This window comes from Fusarium falciforme, chromosome 1 (assembly GCF_026873545.1).
Source record: "Fusarium falciforme chromosome 1, complete sequence".
Taxonomy (NCBI): domain Eukaryota; kingdom Fungi; phylum Ascomycota; class Sordariomycetes; order Hypocreales; family Nectriaceae; genus Fusarium; species Fusarium falciforme.
The window spans coordinates 4,673,256-4,700,870 of record NC_070544.1 but is presented as its reverse complement, the minus strand read 5'-3'; the positions used below and the strand labels follow the sequence as shown (position 1 = coordinate 4,700,870).

Genomic DNA, 27,615 nt, shown 5'->3' with positions numbered 1-27,615 from the left:
CAAAGCGGCAGCCAAAGCCGTTGACATTGCTTGTTCGACTCTGGTCACCATGGTGGAATTCGCCAACAAACCCACCTTTTCGCCAGACTTCATCGTGGTTGACGAGGCGGCTCGATTGTCTGAGAACCTGTTGGTCGCAGTTCAAGCGAAATGGCCCAACGCACCATGCCTTTTGATTAGTGACACCAAGCAATTCCCGCCCATGGCCTTGGCCAAGCAGCAGAAGGGATTCCGCGCCATCTTCGCCAACCAACGCGAAGTCAGCCTCTTTCACCGGGTTGAAGCAATGGGACGCATTACTCACAGTCATGATCTGAAACCACCGCGCATACCTATACGCTGCACAGTGGGCCGGTGGTTACTATTACGGCAAGTCCATGAAGATTGCTAACCGTACTCATACTCCCGCGATCAGGGCCTTCATGAACTGGACCCAAAGCGTCTTCAACAAGCGAGCCCAGACGATGATGGTGATCCCCCCGACACCTATGAACTCAAAGTTGGCCACTCCTACGCGAACGATATCAACGCCCGCTACGTCACCCAGATGCTAGTGGAGATGTACCGCTCGGAGACACTGATGGACGCTCGCGACGCGAAGCTAATGGCTACCGACAACGAGAACCTGGTCAGACGGCCTTCGGTGTTGATTCTCGCCCCATACTCGGTCCAGAAGAGTACTTATGACCTTTCGCTGCGAGGAATGAGTCTCGCCGAGATCCCTAAGGACTTAGTTGATGTCCGTACTGTTGATGATTCCCCTGGCCATGAAGCGGACATCGTCATTATCGACTGTGTCTGCGTCTCCAGACTAGGTTTCGTCGGCAATGCCCATCGGATGGCTGTGATGATGACTCGCGCGCGAGTTGGCACAATCATCGTTGGTCCGGGTGCCAAGGTCATCGACAACGCCGCTTTCGCCGACCTGAGAGCATACATCAACGACCCGCTCGGTGATTAACCTCAGCTCAGACAAGTCGTCCCACTGGGATCTCTTCTGCGACAACTGCATCCAGCCGGGACATGAGGCTGACTGATGCCCCAAGTCGCCTTCCTGCCGCACTTGCAATGGCGCGCCGCACTCGACCCGAGCCTGTCCCCGCGCATCGGAAGACGCCATCTCCGTTCGAAAGGCAGACAGAATCACGGCCAATGATGGCATTGAGCGCAGCATTGGTTCTATAGTCGTCACCCAGTCATCCGATAAGCGCGTCAAGAAGAACAAGTCTGACAGACGTCAGCGATTCGCCAAGCCCGGCAAGACTGAAGACGACAACGTTTTCAAGAAGACTCTTCGGGACGCTCGACGCCTTGCCGCGGATGACTCTGACTCGGAGGAGGACGAGACTTGAGGGATAGATGGATGTGAATGGCGGGATATGGGTGCATGGATGTGGACAGGTGTGGACAGTGAGCTTAAGACACCAGGACGGCTGCGCTCAGTTAACCTAACAAAGAGTATTCACTTTATAGTCTAATTATAACATAAATATAAGATAAGAATAAGGAATAATATCATAAATTTTTGAATAGACTATTTAGTTACTTTTAGTATTTTTCTTATGTTTTATTTTAGTATCTCATTTTCTTCCACGCATGCGTGCCAGGTAGAAATCACGAAGCTGGTGCTACCAACATACCAGGCACAATAAGGATGAAATACCGACCCCTTGAAACATTTTAATATTCTAGACGACGTTGTAATCTTAACCGTCAGCAAAATCCAATAATAGTGAGTGTTGGTTATGAGTTGTTGGTTCTAGATCCTGCTCGAGCCACAATCCTCTGGGCACGTTTATACATGAAACACCAGCAAAGACATAAGTATTTCACGTCGGTTCACCCCAGAGAGATGAAATTGTCAAGAACCAATATGCTTAACTTTCAAATACTCCTTGTCTCGCTGCTGGGTACAGCAACTGCCCAGCAGCTCTCCGAATACAAGTACGACTACGACTTTCGTCCCTCGGAGGGCATCACGCCGACATGCAAAGCAGCTTTGAACAAGGTTCTCGACTGCGATACATTACTTGCTCGATATGGACCTGAAAACATCATGCCGTCGGTCGAGCAAGCGACCAAGATTTGCACTGCCACATGTCACAGCTCCCTCGTCCAGTTCAAAAAAGATATACAAAAGGCGTGTCCGGTGGAGAGCAACATCGTCCACTGGCCCGATGGCAGCAACTTTACGGGCACGGATAACATCAACGAGTTCATTGACAGGTACAACAAGCTCTGCCTGGTTGACCCGTAAGATGGTCCCCCTCCAAGTGCGCTTTTGAGACAAGGCTAACCAAGGAGCAGAGAGACGGGAAGGTTCTGCTATGACCTGCTTAGAGAATGGGTGGATTCGAGTGAGGCTGGGAAGTTCGGGAACCAGAGATGCTCCGACTGCGTCTTGGGCTTGTACCAGATACAAGAGGAGTCGAAAGCCGAGTATGACGAGGACTTTGCGTTAGCAGTTGCTGATTACATCGACACTTGCGAGACGACGAGCGTTAACCTGCACATACTGAAGGGCACACCAACTGCTACGGGCACTTCCTCCTCAACTGGCAATTCAGGGGCAGAAACGACTACAGTTGCGACAGATACCTCGGCTGCAGTGACTCCAGCTCATTCCCCGGAGATCCCAGTTCTCACTCCAATGCCATCCGGTGCGTCGACCTACGGCATGAACCTTATTTCGTTCATCGTGCCTGTTCTGGTGCTGACAAGCCACTGGAGATGGTTTGCCCAGAACTAGAGAAGAAACATCTGCCAGTTCCTCCACGACGGAACATATGGGAAAACCTATTCCTCCTCGTATGTCGAATGGCTGGACGGGTTTCATGAACAGGACCCAGAGCGTTACGACGCCGAGTCTAGCTGAGTCTACAACCACCAGTCTAGGGGGTGTGGCTACCCTCATGACCATACGATGTAAGTAGCCTGGCCCTCATTGTTCTGACAACCGAGCTGACGTTTTCTCCAAGTCAAGGATAAGAACCAGCTGCAAAAGGTGCTATAGAGACCATAGAGCGAGCGTGACAGCCGTACCAACGTTTCAAGGTGCCATGAAGAAAGGGGCCCCGGTGTAAGAATAGTTCATTGTTTGAAGCTATTGCAGTAGCAGTAATGCATTTCCCATCCACATACAACTGTCAACAAAGCATCACCTTAGTCTTAACAAAGCATCGTCTAAGTCGCATCTAAGCTAAAGGTTGAGATTAGTTACATGCACTTCTAAGTATCCTCTGAAAATGTCCCTAAACAAGCGGCAGGTTTAGAGCGAAACTGATACCCCTTAGGTTCTATAGAGCACAGTCAAGCGCCATTCCGCAATACACAGCGCTTGACTCAAGTGCCTGTCGTTGCAACAAGCCCTGATAAACCACGATCGCTAATCTCGCAACTTGTAAACTTGTTCTGTCTATCAGGTATGCAATACAACCCAAGATGATGAATATCTGCTGACGAATCACGGGTCAGATGCCTACACACCAAGATGCAAGTTGAAACGATAAAGAGCGTTACGCAGTAAGTTGACGCTTGCAACGTCCTGCTACCGTCACATGGCCCTCAAATCATGTATCTCCCACTCTGGCAATCTACGATGTCATGTCAGGAGAAGCAACAACCCCCTTTAAGCACCTGTCAAATCATGCACGAGGCGTCCATCACACACCTGTCACTTGGACCTGAGCATCTACACTTGTCTACTGGCGCCACGACAGCTCTGCCACACGGCGCATCCAGTCGCCACGAACGGTTTGGGAAAGTGGCCGCAGCCCGGGTCGAGCTGAAAGACCTGCAGCGGCGGGCAATTGGATGGGTCGAAACCCTTGCTGACCGGTCTCAGGACTGCAACGCTGACTGACCTGATGATCCTGTTGGACCTTGGCCTTCCTCTCTTGTCAAGTTTCACCCCCGGGAAAGGGAAAATACAACTCGGGAGGCCCTGCATCTCGGTGGGCAGGCCGGAGGTCACGACAGGGGCGCCTGAACAGCAACAGCAAACAGCATAACTTCATATCCCCATCCAAAGAGATCAATAGATGAAGGGAGGACCTACGGCCCCCGGCAGGCGCTCGACGGGCCACCCGCGGCCCGGAGCGTCGACCCGTCGTCGTCTCGCTTGCCCCGGCCTCGAGCAGCGAATTGCTTCTTTCCTCTTCGCGGCGCTGTGCCGTACCACCATGAGCCATCCGATGCCAGGCCCCGTTGACGAGTTCACCACGGGGGTCTGCCAGTTGATTGCGCTCTCCTTGAGGATGCCCGCGGTTCGCGTGGTACCGACGATGTGTTCAACGTCGCGCAGCGGCTCGTGAGAAGTCGACGACGCATGTTTTCAACGCACGAATCTGCCCAACAAAGCCGGGCGAGGACATACATACGCATCTCTCTGTGCTGGCAGCCCTATCTAAGGGACGGCTGCCAATCGTCAGGGGTTTGAAGGCCAGGGTGAGCGAGATGATTGTATGCAGCCACCATGATTGCCCACCAACGCAGCTCAGCGCGTGCGGGACAAGAGCAAACCGGATCAGTGTCACTCTCATCCTTTGAGCTCTCAAGGATAGGGACAGCGGATGACCGAAATTGCAATCGCACGCGTGGTTCTTGGTTGCCGACGTCGTTTGGCGGTCCCAGCCTCTGGTTTCACGTCCCCCGAGAACAGACCGTCGTGGGCAGATTTTTTAAGATTCCGTATCCCTTGGCGGGAGCAATCGACGATGCAATCGCCGATAGACACGAGGGGTTCTCCCTCGGGCGGGTCCTGTATTCATGGTGTCCCAAGGGCAAGGATTGGAGATTGCCTGTAGGTCTCTCTGCGCATGCGTTTCAGCTCCCGCCTGTCAGTAGGAGAATTACCAAATATGGAATACCAGATAACTGCCCGAACCATCACCCAAGAAAAGAAAAAGAGGGCGTCAAGATTCAATCCCTCGACTTGTCGATAGCGTGGCCCTCTCGTCCTCATCGATTGGGCCGGCCATTGCCCTCCAGGATCAAGGGCTGAAAACTCGACCCCCCGGCACCAACGCAGCACAACCAAGAAGCAAGGTTCCTTGACGTCTGAGAGGCTGCACCGAAATCAAACAGGGTGCTCGGCGTTGTCAACGGGAGGGGGGAATCGGACCCTATCGGAGAATTTGGCACCACCGAGAACTCTTCGGATATCCCATCTCCCGATGGATGATGGATGATGCTCGATAAAAACTGCTCACGGTTTTCTTTTTCCTGTTGTTTATTTGTTGTGCCGGAGAAGAAGATCCATGCGGGAAAAGATAAACCTGTTTACGGCCTCGTCTTGGCGGCCTAGATCCATGCATGCTTCGCTCGCTCGCATCGTGGCGCGGCTCGCAGCGGAGCGCACCGTACATACGTAGACGAGATGCATGTCAACGGGCGACGACAAAATATGGAGTCTTGCCAACAAATGCCCTAGCGGAAAGGCGTCATGGTGGTGTCAGCAGCCGTTCCAACAGCCCGCGTGCCAGACAGCAAGGCAGCCTTGCTTTGAGCATCTCGTTGACCCAAAACAGCAAGCCCATCGTTCTGTTTTGGAAGCTGAATTGACGAACCACGGGCGGCCAATTGAGGCTGGACTCTGCGTGCCTCGGTCCTTCGGCACCTCTGGAACAGGAGCTCTGGTTACATCGCACCGATTAGAGTTGTTGAATCGACATGGGGAGTCGTCCACTAGAACCGGCAGGATGAGGTCGACGTTATGCTCTGGTGATACGCAGGAGAGGAGCCCCGAGCGGGCTGACACGCGAAACATCCATCCTATCCCATCAGTGGGTAAGGTATCGGGAAGATGGGCGAGGTACAAGCAGGTACCTGGCCTGGCCTGGCCTGGTTCGGCTCGCAAGCTAGGCCAGTTGTCTCAAGTCTCAGTCGAGGCTGCGTTAGGTGCTGGTCAGTTCACCATGCTAATGAACTTGACCATCAGACATAGCAACTTGCTATTGCGCCATGCCATATCAACATGGAGATGCCATCTAATGCCTCAATCGGCAACTCAACTCTCAACAGATGGCATCTTCCGCATTGAGTTCACCTCCAAGGCCCAGGCGGTTCTCTCCCCTCACTCAGCATTCTTGATACTCAAGCCCTTGATCGACTTGACTGTCTCTCTCTCTTTGCCTCTCCCGAACAAGAAAAACCCCACATGCTGCTGGCCCAGCAGCAAAAAACTTGCGGGGATGAACCAGGGCGACGAATCCGTATGACCGCCGCACGAGCCTGGCCCTAGACAGGGACCCCGGTCAGGAAACCTTGCGAAACTCAGATCGCCAAAGGCTCATCAGCCATGTCCCCGATTGGGAGGCTCACCCGCGGCTTCAGGGAGCTGACAAGAGTCTTGTTGGTGATGGGATGCAGATGGGTTTGTGAATAATACCCAGAGCTTCCAGGGACCCTTGGTCAGAAGGCTTGTGGGGAGCTGGTGAGACTTCTTTGTGAGATGCGCCCCTTCGGCCTCGCCTAGGCCCTTGGTGGCTGATGCTGGAGATTCCAGCTCCTGCTTAGGCCAGCAAGTTCCCGGCTTGGTGTCTCGAGAGGGAAAAAGCAAACATGTGCGAGCTGTGTAGCAGGCCAACCACAGCTCGCGATCCAATCTCACCATTGAGCACCGAGCAAGGCCATGCCCTGTTTGCCCAGCGCAATCATCCGCCAGCCGCGACAGAGATAATGCCATTTTTTCTCCTCTCTGACTGCGTAGCGCGCCCTCGGTCAGAGCTTCTGGAGAACAATGTTTCCGACCGCTGGAGCATGTCCCGGTAGCAGCCGAGAAGAGCTGGGGTTGGAAACTGGAGGCTGTTGATTGTTTGATGCATCATGGATCCATTGAATGACATGCTGCTCATCGCCTTGCCCGAATATCCCATGTTCGCCTGCAAATGCCATCAAAATAGACATGACGAGTGCGACCGACAGAAGCGTCCACATGCATGCAATAGCCACAGTAGATCTGTGGAGGACCTGTTCGCGTCAACAACCGACATGTCAATTCTGGCCGCTGATAGGCCGCTCGGCGATGACCATCCTCACAGCCTCCCACCTCCAGCTGACAGTTCCTGGGGCCTCTAGGGCCTCCTGCCATCATCAGCCAGTTTAGCCAAACGTTTTTGGCGGCTAGAGGGCCCAAGGCCCAAAGAGGCCAGGGGTCGGACCACAGAGGAACCATTGAATGCAGCTCGGCGTCATGGTGAATGCTTTTGGCTGTGGCCAAGCCTCTTCGGTGCGCTCTCACTGGACGGTCTCTTGGCTTGGAGATCCCAAGATCGTGGGTTCTCCGTCAGCGAATCCCACCCTGTTCTGCAACTGATAGATCGCCTCTTGCTCGTTCCGGCGCCGAAACTATCCCACTCGGTGCTTGACTCCGTTATCTCCATGTTGTTTTTGTTGTTTGTTGTTTTCGTCCAGGATCATGTCGCGCGCCCGTGACTCCACCATCTGTGGCAACATCATGACTGGCGATGAATGCCTGCGCATCTTCTTGGATGAGACGGGTTTTGGTCACGGGATTGTCAAACATGACCAGTCGTGGAGAATACCCATCACCAACGCTCCTTTCGTCCCCGGTAGCATCCTTGCTGCAAGTCACAAGCATTGACGTCTTGCCAAAGGGACCACTCGGTAACCCAGGGCCCTTGGGCTGACAGTCAGGGCATTGGAGTTTCTCAGACATGTGAGATGCGGGGAGGTTTCAAGTGACATGGAACCGCAGTCGGCGCTCGTGTGAGTAAGAGCGCATTGGATTTCTCAACATGGCCGTGTCGCACACTTGTACGCCCGCATCATCGCAAACCGGCTGATCAGATGGCGGCATTGACCAATAGCGCCGCTTACTTGTATCCCCGCGAGCCTAGGGCCGGCTAGGTGTGCGCCGTGTAACTGTTGTGTCTGAAGCTGTCCTGGTGGCTACCCTGAGGTGACTGACACACGGCTGAGCAACTTCTGTCTGAAGCAACTGTTGCGAAGAGCTCTCCTTTCTGAACGGGAAAATGAAGGCCGGCAATTCTGGTATTGATATTAGCAACTCGCTGACCAAGCATTGGGCATTCGCGGGCAAATCTCGCTTCCTCAGGTCGAGAGAAACATCCATGATGATCAGTTCTCATGTTGACTCAATTGGGAAGCCCGCCGAGCGAGTTGAAGGCCAAGCAACAACCCTCAAGGAAGCAATCCATCCCCAACCACAGCAACGCATTGCTTAACGGCAACCACCAGGAAATAGCAAAGTGACAACGTCAGCATAAGGAAACGAGTATCAGGTTGATGGTTGTTGGGAGGTTCGGCCCTTGTCCGTGGTCCACCAGACCCTAGGGCTGAAACCAGTTGAATCAGCAACGACACAATCCATCACAAGATGTTCAAATTAAGCCTTTTTTTTTTTTTTTCGGCCTTTCGAGTAGAAATGCGATTTTCTCCTCAACATTTGCCGAGGATAGTTTCACCGCCGCGAGAATCGAATTTTTTATCCCTCTCCGACCCCTCCTACAGTGGAGAGGGGCCGAGGGGTGGAATGCCGAGTTCCCTCGTGTCCGGGTCCGGAGGAGCCTGGATCTGGGGCCGTTTGTCAAAGGACCGAAGGCCAAGCCCGGCGCTTGCGGCACTCACCACGGAAACGAGTCGGGGGACGAGGGTGAAAAGGTCATTTAAAGTAAAGGCTGTATCCCAAGTGAGGGGAAAGACAGAAAATTTTCTCATCATTGTCCTGCCAATGCAGAAACTTCGAGGGCGGTGTCTTCTTCTCCGCACATGTATGCGACCTTGAGATGCAGTAGTAGGTAGACGATCGGGTGGATGCACTCTTTTTTTCTCTGGGATTTTTTCCCATGGTCTTGCATGAGTCCATCGGAGGAATGGGTCCTCGTCGAGGCGTCATGGATCCAGTTAGTCTTGGACCTGGTCATGGGCGTCGCCGTGGTGAAGAAGCGAGGGATGGAGCCGTAAGAGTCTGGGCCTCTGGGGCAGTTTTGCCGGGTTTCCCACCGCCAGCAGGAACACCCTGCCCTGCATTAGCATAACCAGAGGAGACACAAAACGGTCTTCATTGAATACAGCGTGTATAAGAGCAAGACATAATAAAGGCACAGGGAAAACTGGACCCTGAAGATGGCGCGCCGTGGCTTGTGGGGGATACCAGCCTCAAGAGATTGCGATTCAGCCTCATCTCGCTTTGAAGCAAGGAGTTGGTGTCGTCACTTCCGCGGGAAGCCCCACCTTGTGGAAGGCTTCTCGAACATGGCGCGCTTAGCGTGGACAAAGATGGAGGCGCTAGGCACGTGCACCCGCGTCAGTTTTGTGCAAGTGCAAGTGGAGGACGATGGAGTCGACGAGTCAAACTTCTGGAGCCTCAATTTGCAGCGTGGTTGGGGACGAGAGATCTTTTCAATCCTTCATCTTGGAGTGGATGCATCGTCGCGGGTCAGATGCAAGAAACAAACAAGAAATTCCACCCTGGAACCACTTGGATTAGTCACATCCGCTTGTCGCGGCCGACGCCCCGTCGGTCCTCGGAGGGGAGAGCAAGGGCAATCATTGTCCACGGTCTCGGATGGGTTCAATGGAGTGCGGAAGAGGAACAAGCCAGCCAACGACAGCCGCGCTTTTGATAATTCAAGGGGCAGCATCCTCCGTTGCCTCTTGTCTCAGGCGACGGGACTTGGGGGCGCTTTTTTAGCTGGAGCCAACCGTGGTCGGACCCAGCTTAATTAAGCTGATCCTCTCCTCTGTGTGGTCCCTGCGTACGTAAAGATGAAGTGGAAGAAACCGCAGCATCCGCCAGAGAGAAGAATTCTCTTGGTGACGGTGACAGCCTCGTTGCAGAGAAAATGGCGATGGAAGGGCCTGCAAGGGAATGGAGCGCCCGACGCGGATCGCACAAGACTCCAATTTGCCGGCCTGCCTTAACGGGGCGTTGGGCGTAGATGATAATTTTTTTTCTTCTTTTCTATTGTCCCCTCACTTCACACTTTACCCTGTCGGTGGCTGCCATCTCACGCGTCTCGCAGCAACCCATGTACGTGGGACGTGTTGCGAGCTGCAAATCATCACGAAAATCCGCGCGTCTCTGGGGCGTCTATGTCGCTCAGAGGCAAGACACGCTCTCGGACAACGGGGTTGGGGGAGTGCCGCGCAGCGCAGCGCAGGGACGGGGTTGACTGAGGTTAAGGGTCTGGATAGAATTTGCAGGCAACGGCGTCAGCATCCGCAGCAAGGAGTGTCTCGGCATGGGCGTCATTCGTGCGATAGAGGCGGAGGCTGTGGACGACGCGGCAACACATTCGAGGCGAGGGGACGATGCATTGGATCCCAGCAAGGACAGCACAGGACAGGTTGACGCCAGAATTAAGCAACTCCTCCGACACGGGAGGTGACACGCTCAACTCTGCAGCAGTCACAGCAAGGACAAGGCGGCTGAGATGCGATACAAGGTGCTACGATGGCTAGACTTTGACACCGTATTCCACTCGTCGAAACGCTGTTCCTACATCGGGGCTGGGCTGGGCGGAGCGGAGCGTGTGAAATTCGTGACTCTCCGGACGGGCTTTAAAGTGCTTGCACATTCTGACGTACCAGCCATCCAACAGGGGCACGCGATTGGAATCGTCAACAGCCTGAGTGACAGCATGACCATGACACTCGAGGTGGCTAGGTCTGCAAGTCTGATGCAGTGCAGGCTCTGCCGCTGCTTGGGCATTCCGCTGCGGCGTGACCCGTGTTGCCAGGGCACCATTGGGAGTTGACAACCACGACCAAAGAAAAAAAATGGAAACCTACGAGGATCGGAAGGACGCTGTGCCTCACCGGTCCTCGTAAAGAGGACAGCCGACTCTTCGGGTATCGGAATGAAAAGATTGCGGCTCTTTTCGCAAACAGGAACTGCTGGTCTTACACAGCATGAACTCGGAGGGCACAGAGCATGAAAGGGTCCGAAACCTCTGAGTCTCATTTCTATACAGCAACGAAAGCAGCATCCGCAATCCTACCAATAGATCCAATAGATCCCGGCTCGTCCATTGGCAACTCTCAGCGAATGCGGGGGCTCACACTAGGCCCGGCTTAAGTGGTCACATCCTACAGGGCTCCGAGCACTAAACTTCAACGCCTGCCCCAGTGACGGCTCGGCGTCCCCCACAAGCCAGGTTGCCATACGTCACATTTGTGGGCGCTGGAGCTGGCTGGATGTGAGGGTGAGGTAGAATTGAAACTTGCATTTTGCTTGAGTCGAGTTGCCTTGGAAATTTGAGGCCGGCGACTCGGAAGAAGAAAGGAAGCCTTGGTTGGCTCGGAGACGCTCACAAGAGGACCCGTCCCTTGTTCAGAGAGATACAATCACAATCACTCAGCATTGACGCACTGCACCTTGGACGACTGAGCTCGGCAGCCAAGCTAGCCACTCAGCTGTGCCTTTGTTGCCTGGGCTGGGTTGCCTTGTGTCCTGGACCGCAACCAGGCCAGTGCGGCAGCCGTCGCGCAACGACGGGCACTACGAGGAGCACTACCAAGGGCCACCAGTTGCGAATTATGATACGATTAGAGGTCTATAAGGTCTAGCCGGCGCCGCAGGATGACATGAAGGACAGGCCGGGCCCGTGCTGGCCGTTTAGAACCCGTGATTGCGGAATTGACAACCTCGACTCGATAACCGAGTGAGAAGGCAAGACTTTCAGCCCCGACTCTGCAGACAAAGGCCTTGATCACACCGGCCGGGAATACAAAAAAGGTCTCTTCTGTTTTGGCACATGGTTGATCTACAGAAATCAGTGGCTGCTGCAGCTTCTCGGGAAACGTGGCTTGGGCCGCCATTTTCGGCCGCTTCTTGTTTTGTCCCATTGTTTAGAGGCCTCGACTTTGGGCCTCTGAGTGTCGCAGGCCAGAGACAAGGGATAACAACAACAACACCACAACAACACCTTGCTCAATACAAAAGAGACATTTTTTTTTGTCCATGTAAGGAAAATTCGCCTCCGAGGGAGCGGGCCACAGCGACCGTCACCGACCTTTTGAATCCTGTAGGGTCCCTGTTCCTTGTGGTCGTTGAGGGGTTTCTCGGAGGAGCCACCTGTCGACATTCGTCCAGACCGTCTGTCCACCGTGGGGGAGTGACAGAGTTCAAGGCCCAGTAGACAGAGCTTGCTAATGGCATGGTTGATTTCTGGGGCGGACGACATGAGAAGGCTTTCAAGTTGGCTGAGACATGTTTGCTTGTTCAAGATTGGGTAGCTAAATTGGGTGAACCAGTCCAGAGCCGATTTTACAGATGCTTTTTCGTACCTATAAGGTTGATCAGGTTGAGTGCCACGACAAGGGCCGGATCACGGAAGTGCAAACCGCTCGGTCAGACACGTCATGATGGCCCATTGCTGAGCCTCGCCTCTTGATCATACTACAGCAGCATCATCATGTGCAGAGAAGAGGGCTGGCGAATGCAACGATATGGATATGGGGGATGTGAGGATCTGCAAATAGCTGGCACACACTCACACGGCTCACACACCACCACACACCACCATGGTTCACAGATCTGGTATCTCGACCCTCCGCGTCGGGACCGGCCAGGGGGTTCCTGGACGTGGTTCCTGGGGCTACCCCTCACTGGCGTCGACCGGCGCATGTGAGAAGTGAGAGAAAAGGTGGTGACAGAAAAGATTTGACATGGAGCTTTCTTTGTTCCAGTTTCGGAAGAGCTGTCAGTTCTCTCGTCGGTTCCCAAGAGACGCATCATTGTCTTGCGGTAAGTTCAAGAGCCTCATCTCAGTCTCCCTGCGTTTACTCAGCTCAATCTCCCAGTCTGCGTCAGTTCAAGTGGATCTCTGGAAAATTGTCGATCCAGATGACGGTGTTTTTCGTAGCTGGTCCCGGCCTTTTTTTTTTTTTTTTTTTTTTTCTCTTTCCTGTCTACAGGGTTTCCCTAGGTGCCCGGCCGCTAAACTTAGCCTGCCTCCCCCATCTCATCTTTCCTCTCTCGTTCGCCCAGCCACCTGGGTCCGGGCCAGATGCGCTGACTGCAGAGTCTCATGAGGTGCGCGTCTGGGCCGTGCCATTGGCTGGTGGTCGCTGCGTCGCCATTTGACGCGAGAGAGGCGCGTCCCAGGGCCTTACGCGCGACCGACGGGTTAAAGGGGTGCAGGTTGGACGTGTATGTGTTACTTTTTTAACAAGCATCGGCGCCGGGCTTGAGGGGCCCATCTATCTAGTCAGGTCGTGTGCGTGCCTTGCCTAGGCAGGTTGTCGTGCTTTGTCGTGCCTTGGTTGTCGTGTGCTCTCGGTGGATTGGTTCCATTGCCATTGTCACGACAAAGACAGGTCTCTGATGATCCACACCCAACTGCGTCTTGTGCCCTCGCACCAGTACCCGTACGCCAACGGCTATTCCGGACCTGCGACCTCCGCAACGGCGTCTCTCCGTGATGGATGTGACGGTTAACCAGGCAGGTGAAATCTCTCAGTAAGAGATAAAAAAACGGCGCCCGGGGTTCGGGTCTGCGACCGTGGTACGGAGCACCGGCGGCTGAGATTTTGTTTCACGGACGTTGAATCGGTGTCATACTCATGTGACAGGCTGAGAGGATCTGGCGGGATAGTTGCAACATTCCTATCCTTATGCCATGCACGGAGGTTTAACCAGTTGAGAGGCAATTGACTCGGTGGCACTTCTTCGACGCTGATCGTCAACTGGGCAACTTCCGGAAGCTGAACTCTGATTCAATGGACCAACTGACTCTGGCATCTGCCGTACAATAGGAAGGAAGCACGGCGTAACTCGTCGCGACCTACGGAACGGACGACACAAAGGCATTGTGCTTATATTGTGCTCGCCTATGCGTACCATCTGTGCAAGTGTATGGGGCCTCCGTTCGCGCCTGTGGGGGCCGTGGGCTTCCAATCCCTTGCAGCAGCAGAACGGAGCGGCTTGAACGCGGCGGCATGGGATGGAAATGAGCATCGGGCGATTTTTCCAACCACAGACCGGGCACGACGCTGTTGCGCAAGTACGGCTCAAACTTTCGGTGAGGCGGCCGCTGCAGAAGATGCACTCTAGGAACTGGATCCATGAGACGAGACGGTCAGAGTCTTTGTTGGTGATTACATGAGACGTGATACCTTCTCCTCCGTAATTAACCCGCGTACGGAGTGCGACGCTATAGCCTCTGCCGCTATGGACGTGTCTTTGAGTTGGACGGCTAGCTGATGGCGTCCATTGTCCGGTGGGAACACGCAGCCACGGCATGGACTTTCTCTCGAGGTGTAGGTTGATCGTCTCGCCAAGCAAGCAACCTCCTTTTACTAGTCGCGGATTATACCCGCGATACATGGATGAGGGGACATGAAGGAAACAAAGATCGTCCCGAGATGGGTCTACGGCTGTGCGAGGCCCAACAGAAGTGCAAATAACCCGTCTGCGACAGGAGCTATTTCAGCTATATTCAGCATCTTAAAAGGGGGCAGAGATTGCTCCAAGCGGCAGAGGAGGCTTGACCTGAAGAAGCTGACAACTCATCAAGGGAAAAAAAAATCTTTGCTTTGCATCGGGAGGAGCCCGTTTTAATAAATTGACTTTGAAGGTTATGCGAATAGTGACACTTTTGTGAACATGTGTTGATGAAGGCGGGGAACAGACCCAGCGAATGAATGATGATATTTCCATGACCGAGGGGTCTTGGCAGCGGAGGAGGCTTCTGCAAAAGATGCTCCGAAAAAAGTCACAAAATTGCCCAGGATGCAAGCAGGGCAGAAAAGAGCTGAGAACGTCTCACGACTGATGGAAGCGTGTAGCACGGCCGGTCCGCCCCCTGAGCCACCAACCGTCAGGCAACGCGCGAGCACGGCGCGCATCGCATCGCATCGCATCGCGATGGGAGTTTGAACGGTTTTATGTAGGGCTGCGCTACAGAAGACGCGCTGGCGCGACAAATCGTCATGTAGATGCAAGTGTAAATGACAGCTGGTCCATGACGCTGCGCGACCGCTGCACAATGGAAGCCAAGGACATGCTGGCTGGTGAACCTCACCTCTGAGCCCAGGGCTTGCCTAGCGGCCTGTAGTCCAGTGGATATATTGAAGTGCAAGTCACCCAGCGGTGGGGGTGAATGACCCAACTGCTAATGTCAATGAGCAGACAGGACGTGAGGGAGAAACAAATCCTAGGCAAGGCACAAGAAGCGAGGTGCTCATCATGGATGACATGCATGATTAATTGGCCTTTGGGCTCCAGGACGATGCGAGAAGTCGCGGGCAACAAAACATGATTGGTCCAGGCGGGGATGCGGCATCCAAGATTTGAAGTGAGGGCAACGCGACCGACCAGTCCAGTCGCTGGCATCGTTTTTGGAACCCAAGATTTTTGTGGCTCCTTTTGAGGGCCGTTTTCGAGCTTCGATAGACGGTCTCTGGGCGACATGCCATAGGCTGAGAGGGGACGCCCTGAAAATCCACTGCAACACCCCCTTCCGTCGGAGATGTCCATGACGGCAGAGAATCACGGAGTCGATATAGTCTGGCGCGCGTTTGGTGTCGGTATGGATTGGCGACAACTGGGGAACGACACGGGAACGAGAAATGAGGATGCAGCGCGCGAGATGAATGCGCTCGCGTCTGGTCGGCGTCAGTGTTTGACACTGGAACCTTCATCAACAATAGATGCATCGACGGATGCTGACATGTTTTAGGGCGGCGCACTAACAGTCATCCCAGGTACAGTAGATGGGATGTTGTTGACGTCGCGGGCAGCCCGGAGCTCCGTTAGAGTGCAGAAGCGTGGCCCGTCCGTAGGGGGAATCCATGCCACGAGTTTGAGATGAGACCAGCATCGGGGCGACGAGGTTGTTCGTATCCGAGGGGAGGTATGGATGTAGAGGCATGTACATGGAAAAGAGATCTCGCTACATCGGGGAGGTCAGAGGGGCATCTAAGAAACCCCTGGTTGCTTTTACATGGCCCAAGATCGATGCAGCGGTCATGATAGTAGTGTCATGATTTCTGCCTTGAGTAATCATGCACCGCAACGCAATGCTGCACTGCACAGCAGCCTGACAAATGCTACCACAGACGCTGCCTTGCTTTGCTGGCTCGACATCGCGGCGATAGCCTCGGGGTCTAAGGCAGGTCCGGAACGAGGTCGCGGTCGTGGCGGTGTCTTGAGCGTGTTGACTTTGATGATGGCTCTACAGAACAGGTGACGAAAGGGTGCACTGCAAATGCAAATGTCACCTCTACAGTTCGGCTCGCCATCTGTGGTGAGCCTGCGCAGTGCACCTCACATGAGCACAATATCAGACATGGACCGACACAAAAAGGTCGCCTGTGGCCTCGCTCAACCAGGCCGCGAGATGCATATTTCCAAACAAACAATATGTCGTGGTCTTGATTCATTTGCATCTCGACGTCATAAGAGGGTGAATTAATGGTCAACAACAAATAAATGGAACAATTCGGCTTGGTGCGGGCATACTGCGGCGCTGAATCTGAGGAAGAAATCTGAGGTTATATCTCATCACGGATGTGCCACCGATTCCACTTTTAGCTTCAAAGGAATTATACCCTTTGGGCCAATTCTACCTTTTGCGAACTGTTCGGCCAATGATCCTCAACACGTCTCAATTCGGTATATTCCAACTTGCTCTGGCCTTTTGCTCTTTTATCAGTCACTTCCAAGAGATGCTCATCATCTTGATCCATCACCATCGGATCATCAACACCAACAGATCGCATCTTGACCATCACTTTGACTGTTGACGCGGTCATCTTTTACTCCAACAAACACCAGACCAGCCAGTCTCACACGCCCGGTCTCCATTACATCCGCGCGCGGATCCCTGCCCCAGCGTGCGCCGAATTTCCCCAGCCGAGAGACAAGAACACGCTACGACACGACACAATTGGCACAACTCGCCCGGGCCAGCACAGGCTTCACACGCTTCATACACGCTTCGAAGCACGCACCGCACACGCTCAAGCCAGCCAAGCCAAGCCAGGTACGTATTTGGCGTCCAGTCCACTCCTCCCAAAGTACAGTGCCGTACCTTGCACGCCCCCATGCCCCATGCTTTTTTGGCTGCTTTCTGCCCTCACCCCCAAGCCCCCTCCCGCTCAGCACAGCAAGCAAGCAAAAGTCAAGTCCGCGATGAGCCCAAGCTACTCTTCCTCTAGTCCAGCCCCCGAACAGCGTTCCTTGGATGAGGTGCGTGATGTTTGGAGGTGGTGAGGCAGAGGCGTTTTGGTGAATCGCAGTGCATCCCAGAACAGAGCACAACAGACAGTCTTGGAGGCATCATGCACCCCCTCGGCCCAGAGTTGCTCTGGAGATCAATCCCACAGGCGATTCTCCGCCGAAGAACAGAACAGGGAACCGCAGAGAGTTGAGCTGCGCTGCTGTGAAAGCCAAGTCTGAGAAACTCACTCCAAGGAGTGCCAGGATCCTGTGGCTCCTCCTCGTGGTGGGCGCGCGACCGTGGCCGTGGGTGTGTGACTCCTGGGGGCCTCCTAGCAGGGGCCGCGTCTAGGTACCTCCACCCGCTGTTGCCCGGCGCGCAGGTACCTGGTCAGCGACCCCGTACGGTACCCGCAACCGGTACCCGTCCCAGAAAAACCAAGGTCAAGCCATCCTTGGATGAATGGAGGGATGGGATCCACGGAGCCAGCCAGCCAGCCAGGCCAGCCAACCTACCTGTGCTGCGCTGCGCTGCGTCTAGCTGCGTCTCTGCGTACTCCCCCCTCCCGTCTAACTGCTGCAGGCTGGGCTGGGCTGGTTCCGTTAAAACTACTCGTGTACCTCTCACCCAGTCCTTTTCCCTCTTCTCCATCCTCCTCCTACCTCTTCATCCGCATCCTCCCCCTTCCTCTCTCTCCCTCTCCCTCATCCACCACATTCCCTCATCTCTCGTTACGTCTTCCTTCCTGACTCGACCACAGCAGGCCTGAAAAGACGCGCTTGGGACGAGGAGAATTCTCACCACACCCCAGGGCATTCAACTCGACACCTCTCCCTCAAAGAGCCCCATCTCCTGTCCTATTAAAGGTCAGGGCGAACCTCGAAAAAGGTTGTGAGACGGAACCAAAAGAAAAAAAAGGCCGGACTGGAAAAGTGAATCAAAAAACACCTTTGCTGGTATTTCACTCTTCCTTCTGGTACCCAAGTTAGCCCTTAAAACTCGACCTTCTCCTTTCGACTCTTGCCAAATTCCAAGGTCCGTCGACCAGGAATTCCAGTCTCTTCCACTCCCTGTCGCCAGCCGCCGACGCCGCCTATCGACGCACCCACTCCCTTCACACGGGACGATCTCTTTTGCTGCCCTTCCCGAGACTGGTTCATCGACTCTCCGGCCGGACTCGCCTGTTCAACCTTGGTCGAATACCCCTTCGAGCACTAGGGCAGAAGAATTCACGACGAGTGACGACTGTGGATTGTTGAATTCTTGAATCTCGATAGCTTTGAGGTTCAAGGTCACTATCCCACCACCTGAACTACTCGGCTACCCCGTCAACCCTGACCCGGTAACCGACATCGATTTTCGAAGCGTCAAGAGCGTGAGGAAGGTATGTCTTCGAGTCGAAGACCCCGAGGTTAGATAGTAATTCTAATCTCCCCTTCCAGCTGCATGCCGAGGATCCTTCCGCATACCGCCGTCCTCTCCACAACCTCCACGCTTCACCAGCTTCCTTGAGCTTTGCCCCGTGGGAGACGTTAACTCGTTGTTCCCACACAACCTTAGGGACTGTCTCATCTCCCGACTGAGCTGTCCACCTCCCCGAGCTGTGGCGGTAAGCCTCCCTCTCCCCTCGATACGGCACTCGTGCCAATCGCCCCAGTCCCTCGTGCCAGCCCATCCCCATCACCCAAGGGATGCCTCTTTCAACAGCCCACGATTCTATTCATCGGGCCATTTAGCACTGTCTTGGCAGAATCGAGATGCCGCACGCTAGCATGGAACCTCGTACTGACGCATATCCCGTTTCTAGAGCCCTTCAGTCGACTAGTCTTTAAACGACCCCTTTTCCAATCCCTTTCCTTGCCTCTACATGCTTCTGGTCTCGTTACCAGCCACGGTCATTCTTTTCGTTTTCTTCCATCACGTTCTTTAATATCTTAATAACCTAATTTCGGTGTGCATCACTCTCTTGCACACTTCACCAAACGCTCCTTCACACCAACGAGATTCCTGGCGAACCGACCCGTCTCTCATTTCATCAAGCCACCAAGCCTTTTACTCTAGCCATTTGACAACTCAACCACCCAACATGGCTTACTCTCACGATGACGGCTCCTTCTTCGTCGAGTCCGATGACCATCACCCGAGAATCTCTACTCAGGAGACAATCAAGATGCTCGCCCGCCAGCGCCAAGATATGATTGCCGGCGAGCTCTCCCGGTTAGCGGCCGACGAGTACCTCGAGGATATCATGCGGCACTTGCGACGGATGGAGGCATGTTGAACATTGCGCGCTGCTAGGCGTCTTTTGCTGACCTTTCACAGGAAGAGACTCTCCCCGATGCTTCCCTCATTGACATGCAGCGCGAGATCCAGTGGTTCATGAGGCCCTACCTCATCGACTTCCTCATCGAGGCCCACGCCGCCTTCGCCCTCTTGCCCGAGACCCTGTTCCTCACCGTCAACCTCCTCGACCGGTACTGCTCCAAGCGAGTGGTTTACAAGCAACATTACCAGCTTGTTGGATGTGCCGCCCTCCTCATCGCTGCCAAGTATGGTGACAAGAAGGATAGAGTGCCTCAGATTCACGAGCTTAACAACATGTGCTGCGGACTCTACGATGCTGGAATGTTTACTCAGATGGAGATGCATGTTCTGAACACTCTCGACTGGACCATAGGACACCCCACTGTCGACCTGTTTGCTCAGCTCATGGTGACGGAGGAGGGAGACGACCAGGAGGTTGAGCACATGGCTGCCTACCTCTGCGAGATTGCCCTGTACTACCGCGACTTTGTCTCTACCAAGCCCTCGATGATGGCTCGATCTTCTCTCGCCCTCGCGCGTGCCATCCTCGCCCGACCCGAAGTCAACGACGGAGAGTGGGATCACACAGAGAACATGACGCTGCTGACGCTGTCGCACCACCTCCACCAGCCCTCGGCCACCCTCGCCCGCAAGTACTCGACCCCCAACTACTCTCGAGTGTCTCAGAAGCTCGCCGAGTTCATGGCTGAGCAGGCCGACCTCGCGCGTCGAGCTGCGAATCCCACCACACCGCACACCGAGCCCATCAACAAGCACACCAGCAACATCTACAGCACACCCCAAAAAGGCCACAGCGCCACGATGGGGTTTGACGGATACCTGACTCCCCCTATCACCCCTGATGGCAACTCATTAATGGGCAACAACCACAACATGGCCAAGGACTGCTACGGTCTGCCCCCTCGGTGCCCGGTAACACCAACCCCTCACCACCACGCCTCGGCGTATGGGCAACAACAACAATACAACGGCTTCGTGAACCAACACGGCATGAACCAATAATGGAACTCGTGACGACTGGGTCTTGTTGACCTGGCTGCCAATATGCAGCATCGACACAACCAACCTTTACACACAATCCTTCCGACATTCTAGCATTTGTTCGAATCCATTGCATGGTTGCACAACAGAATGATCTCTCTCTCATTCACTCTCATCTTTTTTTGGCATTTAGCGACTGCTTTTATTTTCCTTGCGAATTCAAAATTTCTCATCAAGTCTTGCGGCACCCAAAAAAAAGGAACACGCGGATCATACCCTTTTTTTTTTTATTTTCAGCAATTCGTTGGCATTTTTCAGACCCCGATCTGATACATGCGACTCGCCCTCCCCGGCGTGGAAGGGATACCGAACCGACAAAAAGGACCTGCGCGAGGAAGAATCACCACTCGAGGGAGATTCAACGGAATAGATTTACTACAGGGGAGCTTGGCCCAGCCTCGAAACGGAACCAGGGAAGACCGAGAATGCACCAGTACAGGTCCCTCCGCGATGGAACAAAAAAAGGATACCCCACGATAGGGAAAAGAGGTTTTTTTTTTTTTATTTCATGGAATGGCTTTGAAAGAGGGACGATGGAGTCTGACCTCGGTCTGGTACGATGAGGCGGGCCTACTCTTCACGACTGCAGTTAAACGTCTGCATAATTCTTTCGAAAGATGGATGAGGGACGACGAAGCATACCCCGGGTGACCATGAAGGCATCGATGGAACGTCGTCCCGAGGGAAGGATATTTGGTACTGTCATGTGCCTTCATTATGGAACAACCGGAGAAGGCTAGTACCTCTCCGATATCTTCGACCCGACCCCCCGTCCTGTGTATAGGTAGTTGTACGTAACAGGCACAAAAAAAAGAAGTAAAATTCTTTTCACCCAGATCTATATCTCTCTCCATTCCATGACTTTTCGTATTGAACCCGATAAACGGCATGTGATGTGATACTGTAGTCATCTTCAAACGTCCCTTGTTCACCCGCGCTCGCTTCACTTAACAGAACGATCTAGATCGTCGATGAATGGAGCGGAGGTTGGGAAGAGGTGACGTCAGGGAAATTTCCCGCTGTGGGGAGTGTGTAATCTCGGGTCTCGCAATCAAAGACGGCCCATCCCACCGCCTTTCAAAACGGCCACCAACCTCTTCTCTCTGTGCCCCTGACTAGGAGAACGATGCGCATGCAAGGGCCAAGGGGGGATTATAGTAGGGCTGTCTTAAGAGAATCAAGCTTATAGGGTTTGTTGGGTACAAGCACAGGCAGAGTTTGGTTTAATTGAACAAGAGATGCTGGGTTCATGCTGGTGGGTTTCTTGTAGTTTACCCCTGGAGGTTGCATGTCCCCTCCCCCCCTCTTCTCGTATGCGCTCGCCCCTTGGTTGGCTAGACTAGTTATGTTAAGCATCCGATATGCGCGTGCCCCTTTGGTGACATACATTAAATTCATTCATTCATCGCGTGGATAGATGTGTCGGCTAAAGGGGGGGTCGCACTCACTTTGTGCATTCCTCGCTTATGAGTAAGGTGTGGCTCACCGGCCGAATTCCATGGCACCTGAGCATTCCTTGAATCCAACGGCCTGGACGGTGGATTTCCTTCTCTTTCTTTTCCAAGGCGGTAGTTGTCGTATGCATGTCTCGTAGGTAAGGATGGAAAAGGAAGTCATCATCCGGGTTACCCCCTCCCCCCTTGTCGCCAAGTGATCTGTTCGGACCGGTAGTTCGCTTGGATGCGTCCTGACATTGCGCGTCTGTGGAATCGTCGCTATCCAAATCCGTTCTATCATATCAGCAATGCCTAAGGGGTGTCTCCTGATGGTCTCCTATCTGTGCTATTGTCTTGCGTGGCTCATGCTGCTGGATGGAGCATGTCTGGAGTTGCGGTGGCTACGTTGCAGTGATCCGTGTAAGTCCAGGAGTAAGCTTGGAGGTCATCACATCATCAGCTGATGGGGAGGTTTAAGTCACCAACGGGCGCAGGGTGCTGCCTATATCCATACCAGACCTGTATCAGACATGAGAAATTCAGATAAACACCCAAAATATGTGATTGAACCCGCAGAAACTGTAGCCTTCAACATCCCAAGATGTCGATTTATTAGCATAGGGTAGCACACCCTCCCAACCCGCGGCTCTCGGCCGAGAGGTCGCCAGCCGCCGGGCAAATTACGTCCCACATGGAGAAATGTCACTGGCCATTCCACCTGTGGCTTTTTGCGGAAATTAGATAGCAAAATCACGAACAACCGCGTCTAAACAACAAACAACAAGCGCGTCTCTTTATCGGCCACACACCGTCTTTTCATAGTGTCATTTGTGCTAACGGACCATTTTCTGTGTCGGCACTTGTTGGTAAATTGGGCAGATGATGGAGGGGGCGTGTAATGAAGCAGAGAGCTCACGCCACATGCTCGAGCCACTGATGATGTGGCTGAGACGGGCTTGGAGCCGATAAGCCACTGTTTTGACGCATTTGGTTTAGCGTCGTAAGGCTGATGGCGGTTCCTGGATTGGGGAGCATCGTGGGGATGGCTTCACATGGTGGTTGCAAGGCAAGGCTGTATGTATGATGTGAATAGAATCAAGAGCAAATAAGTAGGTTTAACTCTGTATTCTTGAAAGAGAGGTTGGAGGAGGGAAAAGGAGGACAATGAAGAAGTTGACATGACGTCACTCTACTGCGTGTAGCATTATCACCAACACCCTTTGTACACACGCTGCTTGTTCGAGCCAGCAAAGTCTGCCTACCATATTGGCAGGCGATTTTTCGCTTAATTTCTTAAATTGGTATTTTGTAGCAATTCCCTTTGTTTTAGTCCCTTCACCCTGGCCAGGCCTAGCTTGATGCTCTGCCTTCTGATGTTGCTGTAGAACGTCGTGAGTCGAGCAAGTAGCTAACAGGAGACCCGGCAAGGAGGTGACCAGGGCTCGACCTAGATAGCGTTTAATCAATAAAAGGGTAGTTAGATCCAAGAACATGAACCCATACCATCATTAATCTGGCGTGGCCGCTAGCCTGGCTGCTTCACACAACAGGCATCTGAGTTCACTTACAGACCTTGAGACCCATGAGACCCTCTTCTGACAGAAGTCCCATCTGAATCACATAGAATTCGGTTTGGCATTCCATTAAAGTTGACTATTGCCTCCCCTATAAATCATCAGCGCTATAACTTCAAACCAGAGCTTCCCCACCTCGCTGGAATGGACCAAAGCGCGGACACCATGCGAGGAACTCCCCGGCGTCACATGCCTGCTCTGGACTGGAAAATGGTCATTAATATCGTTGAGGGTTTCCCTTATGAAGTTTGCGTGACCGAACCTGTCTCTGAGATTCGAGACGAGCTTCTGAAGATATGGACACCACCCTTGTCCTCCCTGGAGCCTGTCGAAGTGAACAAGAGGGGTGTTCTTAAACGGCATTCCGCATGTACATGCGATATCCACGGCCATGATATAGTTTACGAGAGAAACTAGATAGGTACGCCATGGAATGAGAACGGAAAGGTAGCTTGGCTCTTTTAAGTGTATCACAGTCACTATTGTCTTCTCATCACATCTTAGCACTGAAAAGAGGATAATTCTACGATACACCTTTTCGGGGGACGTCCGCTCTTGGTATCATTTTTGAGAAACCCTTGGACCAGGCATCCCCTCCGGCTCACTCCAACGAAATACCCGAAAGCGTCCGCCCTCATCTCCCATTCCATCAACGAGATGAAGAGGATGCCTCTGTAAACCCCCGGAGAACCGGTTCTCGCAGCCTGCAAGAAGGGGACGGCAATGAACCCCGAAGGTGATCCCCTCAGTGCATCCACTGCTGGACATTACTCGACACGAGTTTAGAGAGGCCAACTTCCCACACGGAGTTATAACGACCTTATGCGATTATTTGCTTAAGGACAAGAGAATCATAGCCTAGATTTAGCTGTGACAAACAACATTAAAGAGGAGCAACCATACCCCTGGCTCCTCCAACCTTCTTGTTGACCCGGTGTATGAACATCCACTTCCGCCGCACTTCCTCCATCAAACTGGTCACCCCTTTTGTTTTCTGATACGTCGTTAGCCGGCCTCTGATACACCGCCAGTCAGTCATCTGGGGAAAACGTACTGTGGCCTTGGACCGTGTTATGTCGAGCTTCATGGAGAAAAGGACGTGTCACAACATGTGGCGTACCGGATTGCAGTAAGCACCCTAAGACGGGTTGAAGATGGCCTGTTCCAACAATTGCCAGAGACGATCGCCACCCGTCTCCATGATGAGCGCCTTCCAAGTTTCCGGAATACCCGTCTCAATACCATAGAGTTCGACATAGAGATCAATCCACCGCTGAATCTTGGCATCGTTCAGGTTGCGGTAAGTGAGAAGCCATTCCTTGTCGGTCATCTGGCAGGCGCTTGCCCCATCTTCGCCCCGAACAGTGATAGCACGCCCGCGAAAATCCGCGAATACCTTCTCCTGTTCCTTGTTCACATTGTCGATGATGTCTGTCATGGCTGGGCAGTTGAGAGGTTGGATCTTTTGGAAATATTCGCTGAACTTGGCCTCCATCTTGGCCGTGGCTTTGATCTCTGCCTGGTATTGCACATCGCAGAGCAAGGTGATGGTATCCAATATATGCTTGAGGTCCGCGGCATCGGTAGGGTTCGTCTTCTTGAGCTTAAAGGCAAATCTCTCGAGCTTTCTGGCAGCTTGGCGCATGGGCTGAGTTTCGACAATCTTGGGCAAAGGAATAGGACGATTGACGGTGACTTCCGGGAGAGGACTCTCTCGGAGCCAATCCTGCCGAGCATTTTTGTTGATCGAGCCGCAAAAGCAGAACAACTTGGTTCGATACTGGTCGGGCACAAGCCGGGCAGTATTCTGGTCAAGGTTCTGCAGCACATGTTCCTTGACGATTTCCTGTGCATCCTCGTCAAGGGGAAGACGAAGAAGGAGGTCAAGCCAGTGCTGGTTTTGGGCAAGAAACTCATCGCTGGTGAGCTTGGCCGAGGTGGGGAGGACCATGTGAGCCTTCTGGTGATACTGAGTCCACAAAATCGTGTCACTGCGTTTCAGACCTTCGTTGACGAGAAGGTCTTGGTTGACGACTGCATTGATAGAATGCAGCCCCACGTAAACGATACCCGTGTGTTCGCGCTTGAACACATCGATCGACTTGCTCACATGCGGAAAGACGTCCTCCGTTCGGATCATGGAAGCACCGAGGGCATTGGACTGCGACCCAATGCCTCGCAACTCACAGACAGTGAAAGCTGTCGAGGCGATGGGGGCCAGGAGAGTGAAGACATAGTCTTTCATCTGAGCGTTGTTCTTCGCAACTTCCTCCATCAACTTGATGACATGTTTGGATCCGTCCTACTCGCTCCAGAGATTGCCAACAAGGACACAGGGCTTGCGCAGCTGGCACACAGTTGCTTCAAAGCATTCGGGATGCTCCTCTGGCTTCCGATGGAACATCGAGAACAGCTTCTCGGCAAGTCTCTGGTAGAAAAATTCAGGGACCTGAGAAATGTCGGCTACGGCCGTAACCTCATCGAAGAGAGCCTTTGCGATGGAAAAATCCAGGGGACCTTCTGGGCGGACGACTACGGTGGGAAAGGGTGCTTCCTGACCCGTTCTGTTGACAGAATCATTACCCATGGGGGACTAGCCGGGAGCGCCGTTTCTGCAAAGACTGATTTTGTAGGATTTAGCACTGGTCCTAGGTATGACGGTGAGCGACAGAAGCCAAAAGGAAGACGCAAAGGGCGCCAGAGGGTGCTGTTTGACGAACCTAGAGGAGTGGGAGAGTGAATCATGATTGGAAGCTGCCAGGAGCTAGGCAAAGTAGCCAGCGAGAGGATAAAATGCTACCAAGAAGGTGAGCAAGTCCGATGGAAGAGGGAAGAAGATAATGTAGCTGGGGAGAGAAGGGAATAATTAGAACCGATCGCGAAGAGATGAGGGAGAGAGGAGGAAGAGGAGAGAGGGAGGAGAGGTGAGGGGAGGGGAGAAAAGAGGAAGACGAGAATAGTGGGGTAGAGAAAGAGAAGGAGGAGACAAACAGAAATAGCAGAAAACGGGGGAAAATGCCATCGAGTGCGTTTGCTGGTATTGGTGTGCTTGCTTGTGATGGTCGAAGTCGCCTGGGTGCCTGGGTGTTGGTGATAGTGGGGCATTCAACTTATGTGGTTTCCTTCCCATCTTTCTTCGCAACTGCACCAACCTTCTCTCTAACCTCCACAACAACATCGCCGCACCACCTCAGACAGGCAAAATGTCAGTTACTCTCCATACGTCGCTAGGCGATATCAAGATTGAAGTCTACTGCGAAAGTGTGCCCAAGACGGCCGAGGTAAGTCATCGATTTGCGTCCAGGCCTCATGGACCTTTGGCTGACCAGCAACCTTTGCCAGAACTTCCTTGCCCTCTGCGCATCGGGCTACTACGATCAATCACCCTTTCACCGCCTTATCCCCAAGTTCATGACCCAGACCGGAGCTCCCGCGACACCGAACCCCCCCGAGAACCCCAAGGGCGGACGCAGCATCTGGGGAGGCGCGTTCGAGGACGAGATTCGACCCGCGCTGCGACACGGCGCGCGAGGTGTCGTGTCCATGGCCAACAAGGGACCCGGCACGAACGGCTCGCAGTTCTTCATCACCTTTGACAAGGCACCGCATCTGGACGGCCTCAACACCATCTTTGGGCGCGTCATCGGAGACGAGGGCCTGGCGACCTTGGCCAAGATGGAGGCTGTCGAGGTTGATCGGAAGAACAGGCCCAAGGAACCCATCCGGATCGAAAAAGTTACGATCCACGCCAATCCGATTGCTGGCTGAACCCAAACAGCACCATGTCATGCTGGTTCCATTATAACATCACCCACTTGACCTGTCGACATTGTCAGGTCTCATTTGCGCTGTTGAGGCTCGCCGACATAGCCAAGCTATAAGCTACCCGCACAGTCACATCAAACATCACGGAATTTTGAATACATGTTCACAAATCTGCCACGCGGGACACTTGAAAGGGAAAAGGAGTGTATTCTCAATCTAATATGGTATCCTCCTTTCCTCGCCGAAAGCCTCATCTCTCGAATCAACCCCAGACCAACGTCTCAACACACTCTTTCTTGTTCATCGTGTATTGGAGACCCTCGC

The 27,615-nt window shown here is 53.4% G+C and overlaps 5 protein-coding genes across 5 annotated transcripts; 4 read left to right on the top strand and 1 right to left on the bottom strand.

Moving 5' to 3' along the window:
• Positions 1–1,873: 1,873 nt before the first annotated feature.
• Positions 1,874–2,749, top strand: NCS54_00132200 (Hypothetical protein; the record flags this gene model as incomplete). Its single annotated transcript, XM_053146951.1, has 2 exons — positions 1,874–2,253; positions 2,308–2,749. 2 exons carry the CDS (start codon positions 1,874–1,876, stop codon positions 2,747–2,749), a joined length of 822 nt encoding a protein of 273 aa, XP_053002926.1.
• A 14,373-nt stretch (positions 2,750–17,122) lies between these two features.
• Positions 17,123–18,975, top strand: NCS54_00132100 (Hypothetical protein; the record flags this gene model as incomplete). The annotated part of the gene is made up of 4 exons (XM_053146950.1): positions 17,123–17,179; positions 18,516–18,534; positions 18,593–18,759; positions 18,958–18,975. The coding sequence occupies 4 exons, from the start codon at positions 17,123–17,125 to the stop codon at positions 18,973–18,975; spliced, it is 261 nt and encodes an 86-aa protein (XP_053002925.1).
• Positions 18,976–19,236: 261 nt separating this feature from the next.
• NCS54_00132000 (Cyclin N-terminal domain-containing protein) lies at positions 19,237–20,477 on the top strand (the record flags this gene model as incomplete). Its single annotated transcript, XM_053146949.1, has 2 exons — positions 19,237–19,422; positions 19,473–20,477. The coding sequence occupies 2 exons, from the start codon at positions 19,237–19,239 to the stop codon at positions 20,475–20,477; spliced, it is 1,191 nt and encodes a 396-aa protein (XP_053002924.1).
• Positions 20,478–24,664: 4,187 nt separating this feature from the next.
• NCS54_00131900 (Hypothetical protein) lies at positions 24,665–25,771 on the bottom strand (the record flags this gene model as incomplete). Its single annotated transcript, XM_053146948.1, has 1 exon — positions 24,665–25,771. The coding sequence occupies one exon, from the start codon at positions 25,769–25,771 to the stop codon at positions 24,665–24,667; it is 1,107 nt and encodes a 368-aa protein (XP_053002923.1).
• A 907-nt stretch (positions 25,772–26,678) lies between these two features.
• NCS54_00131800 (Peptidyl-prolyl cis-trans isomerase) lies at positions 26,679–27,294 on the top strand (the record flags this gene model as incomplete). The annotated part of the gene is made up of 2 exons (XM_053146947.1): positions 26,679–26,807; positions 26,869–27,294. Exons 1-2 carry the CDS (start codon positions 26,730–26,732, stop codon positions 27,292–27,294), a joined length of 504 nt encoding a protein of 167 aa, XP_053002922.1. The 5' UTR covers positions 26,679–26,729.
• Positions 27,295–27,615: the final 321 nt, after the last annotated feature.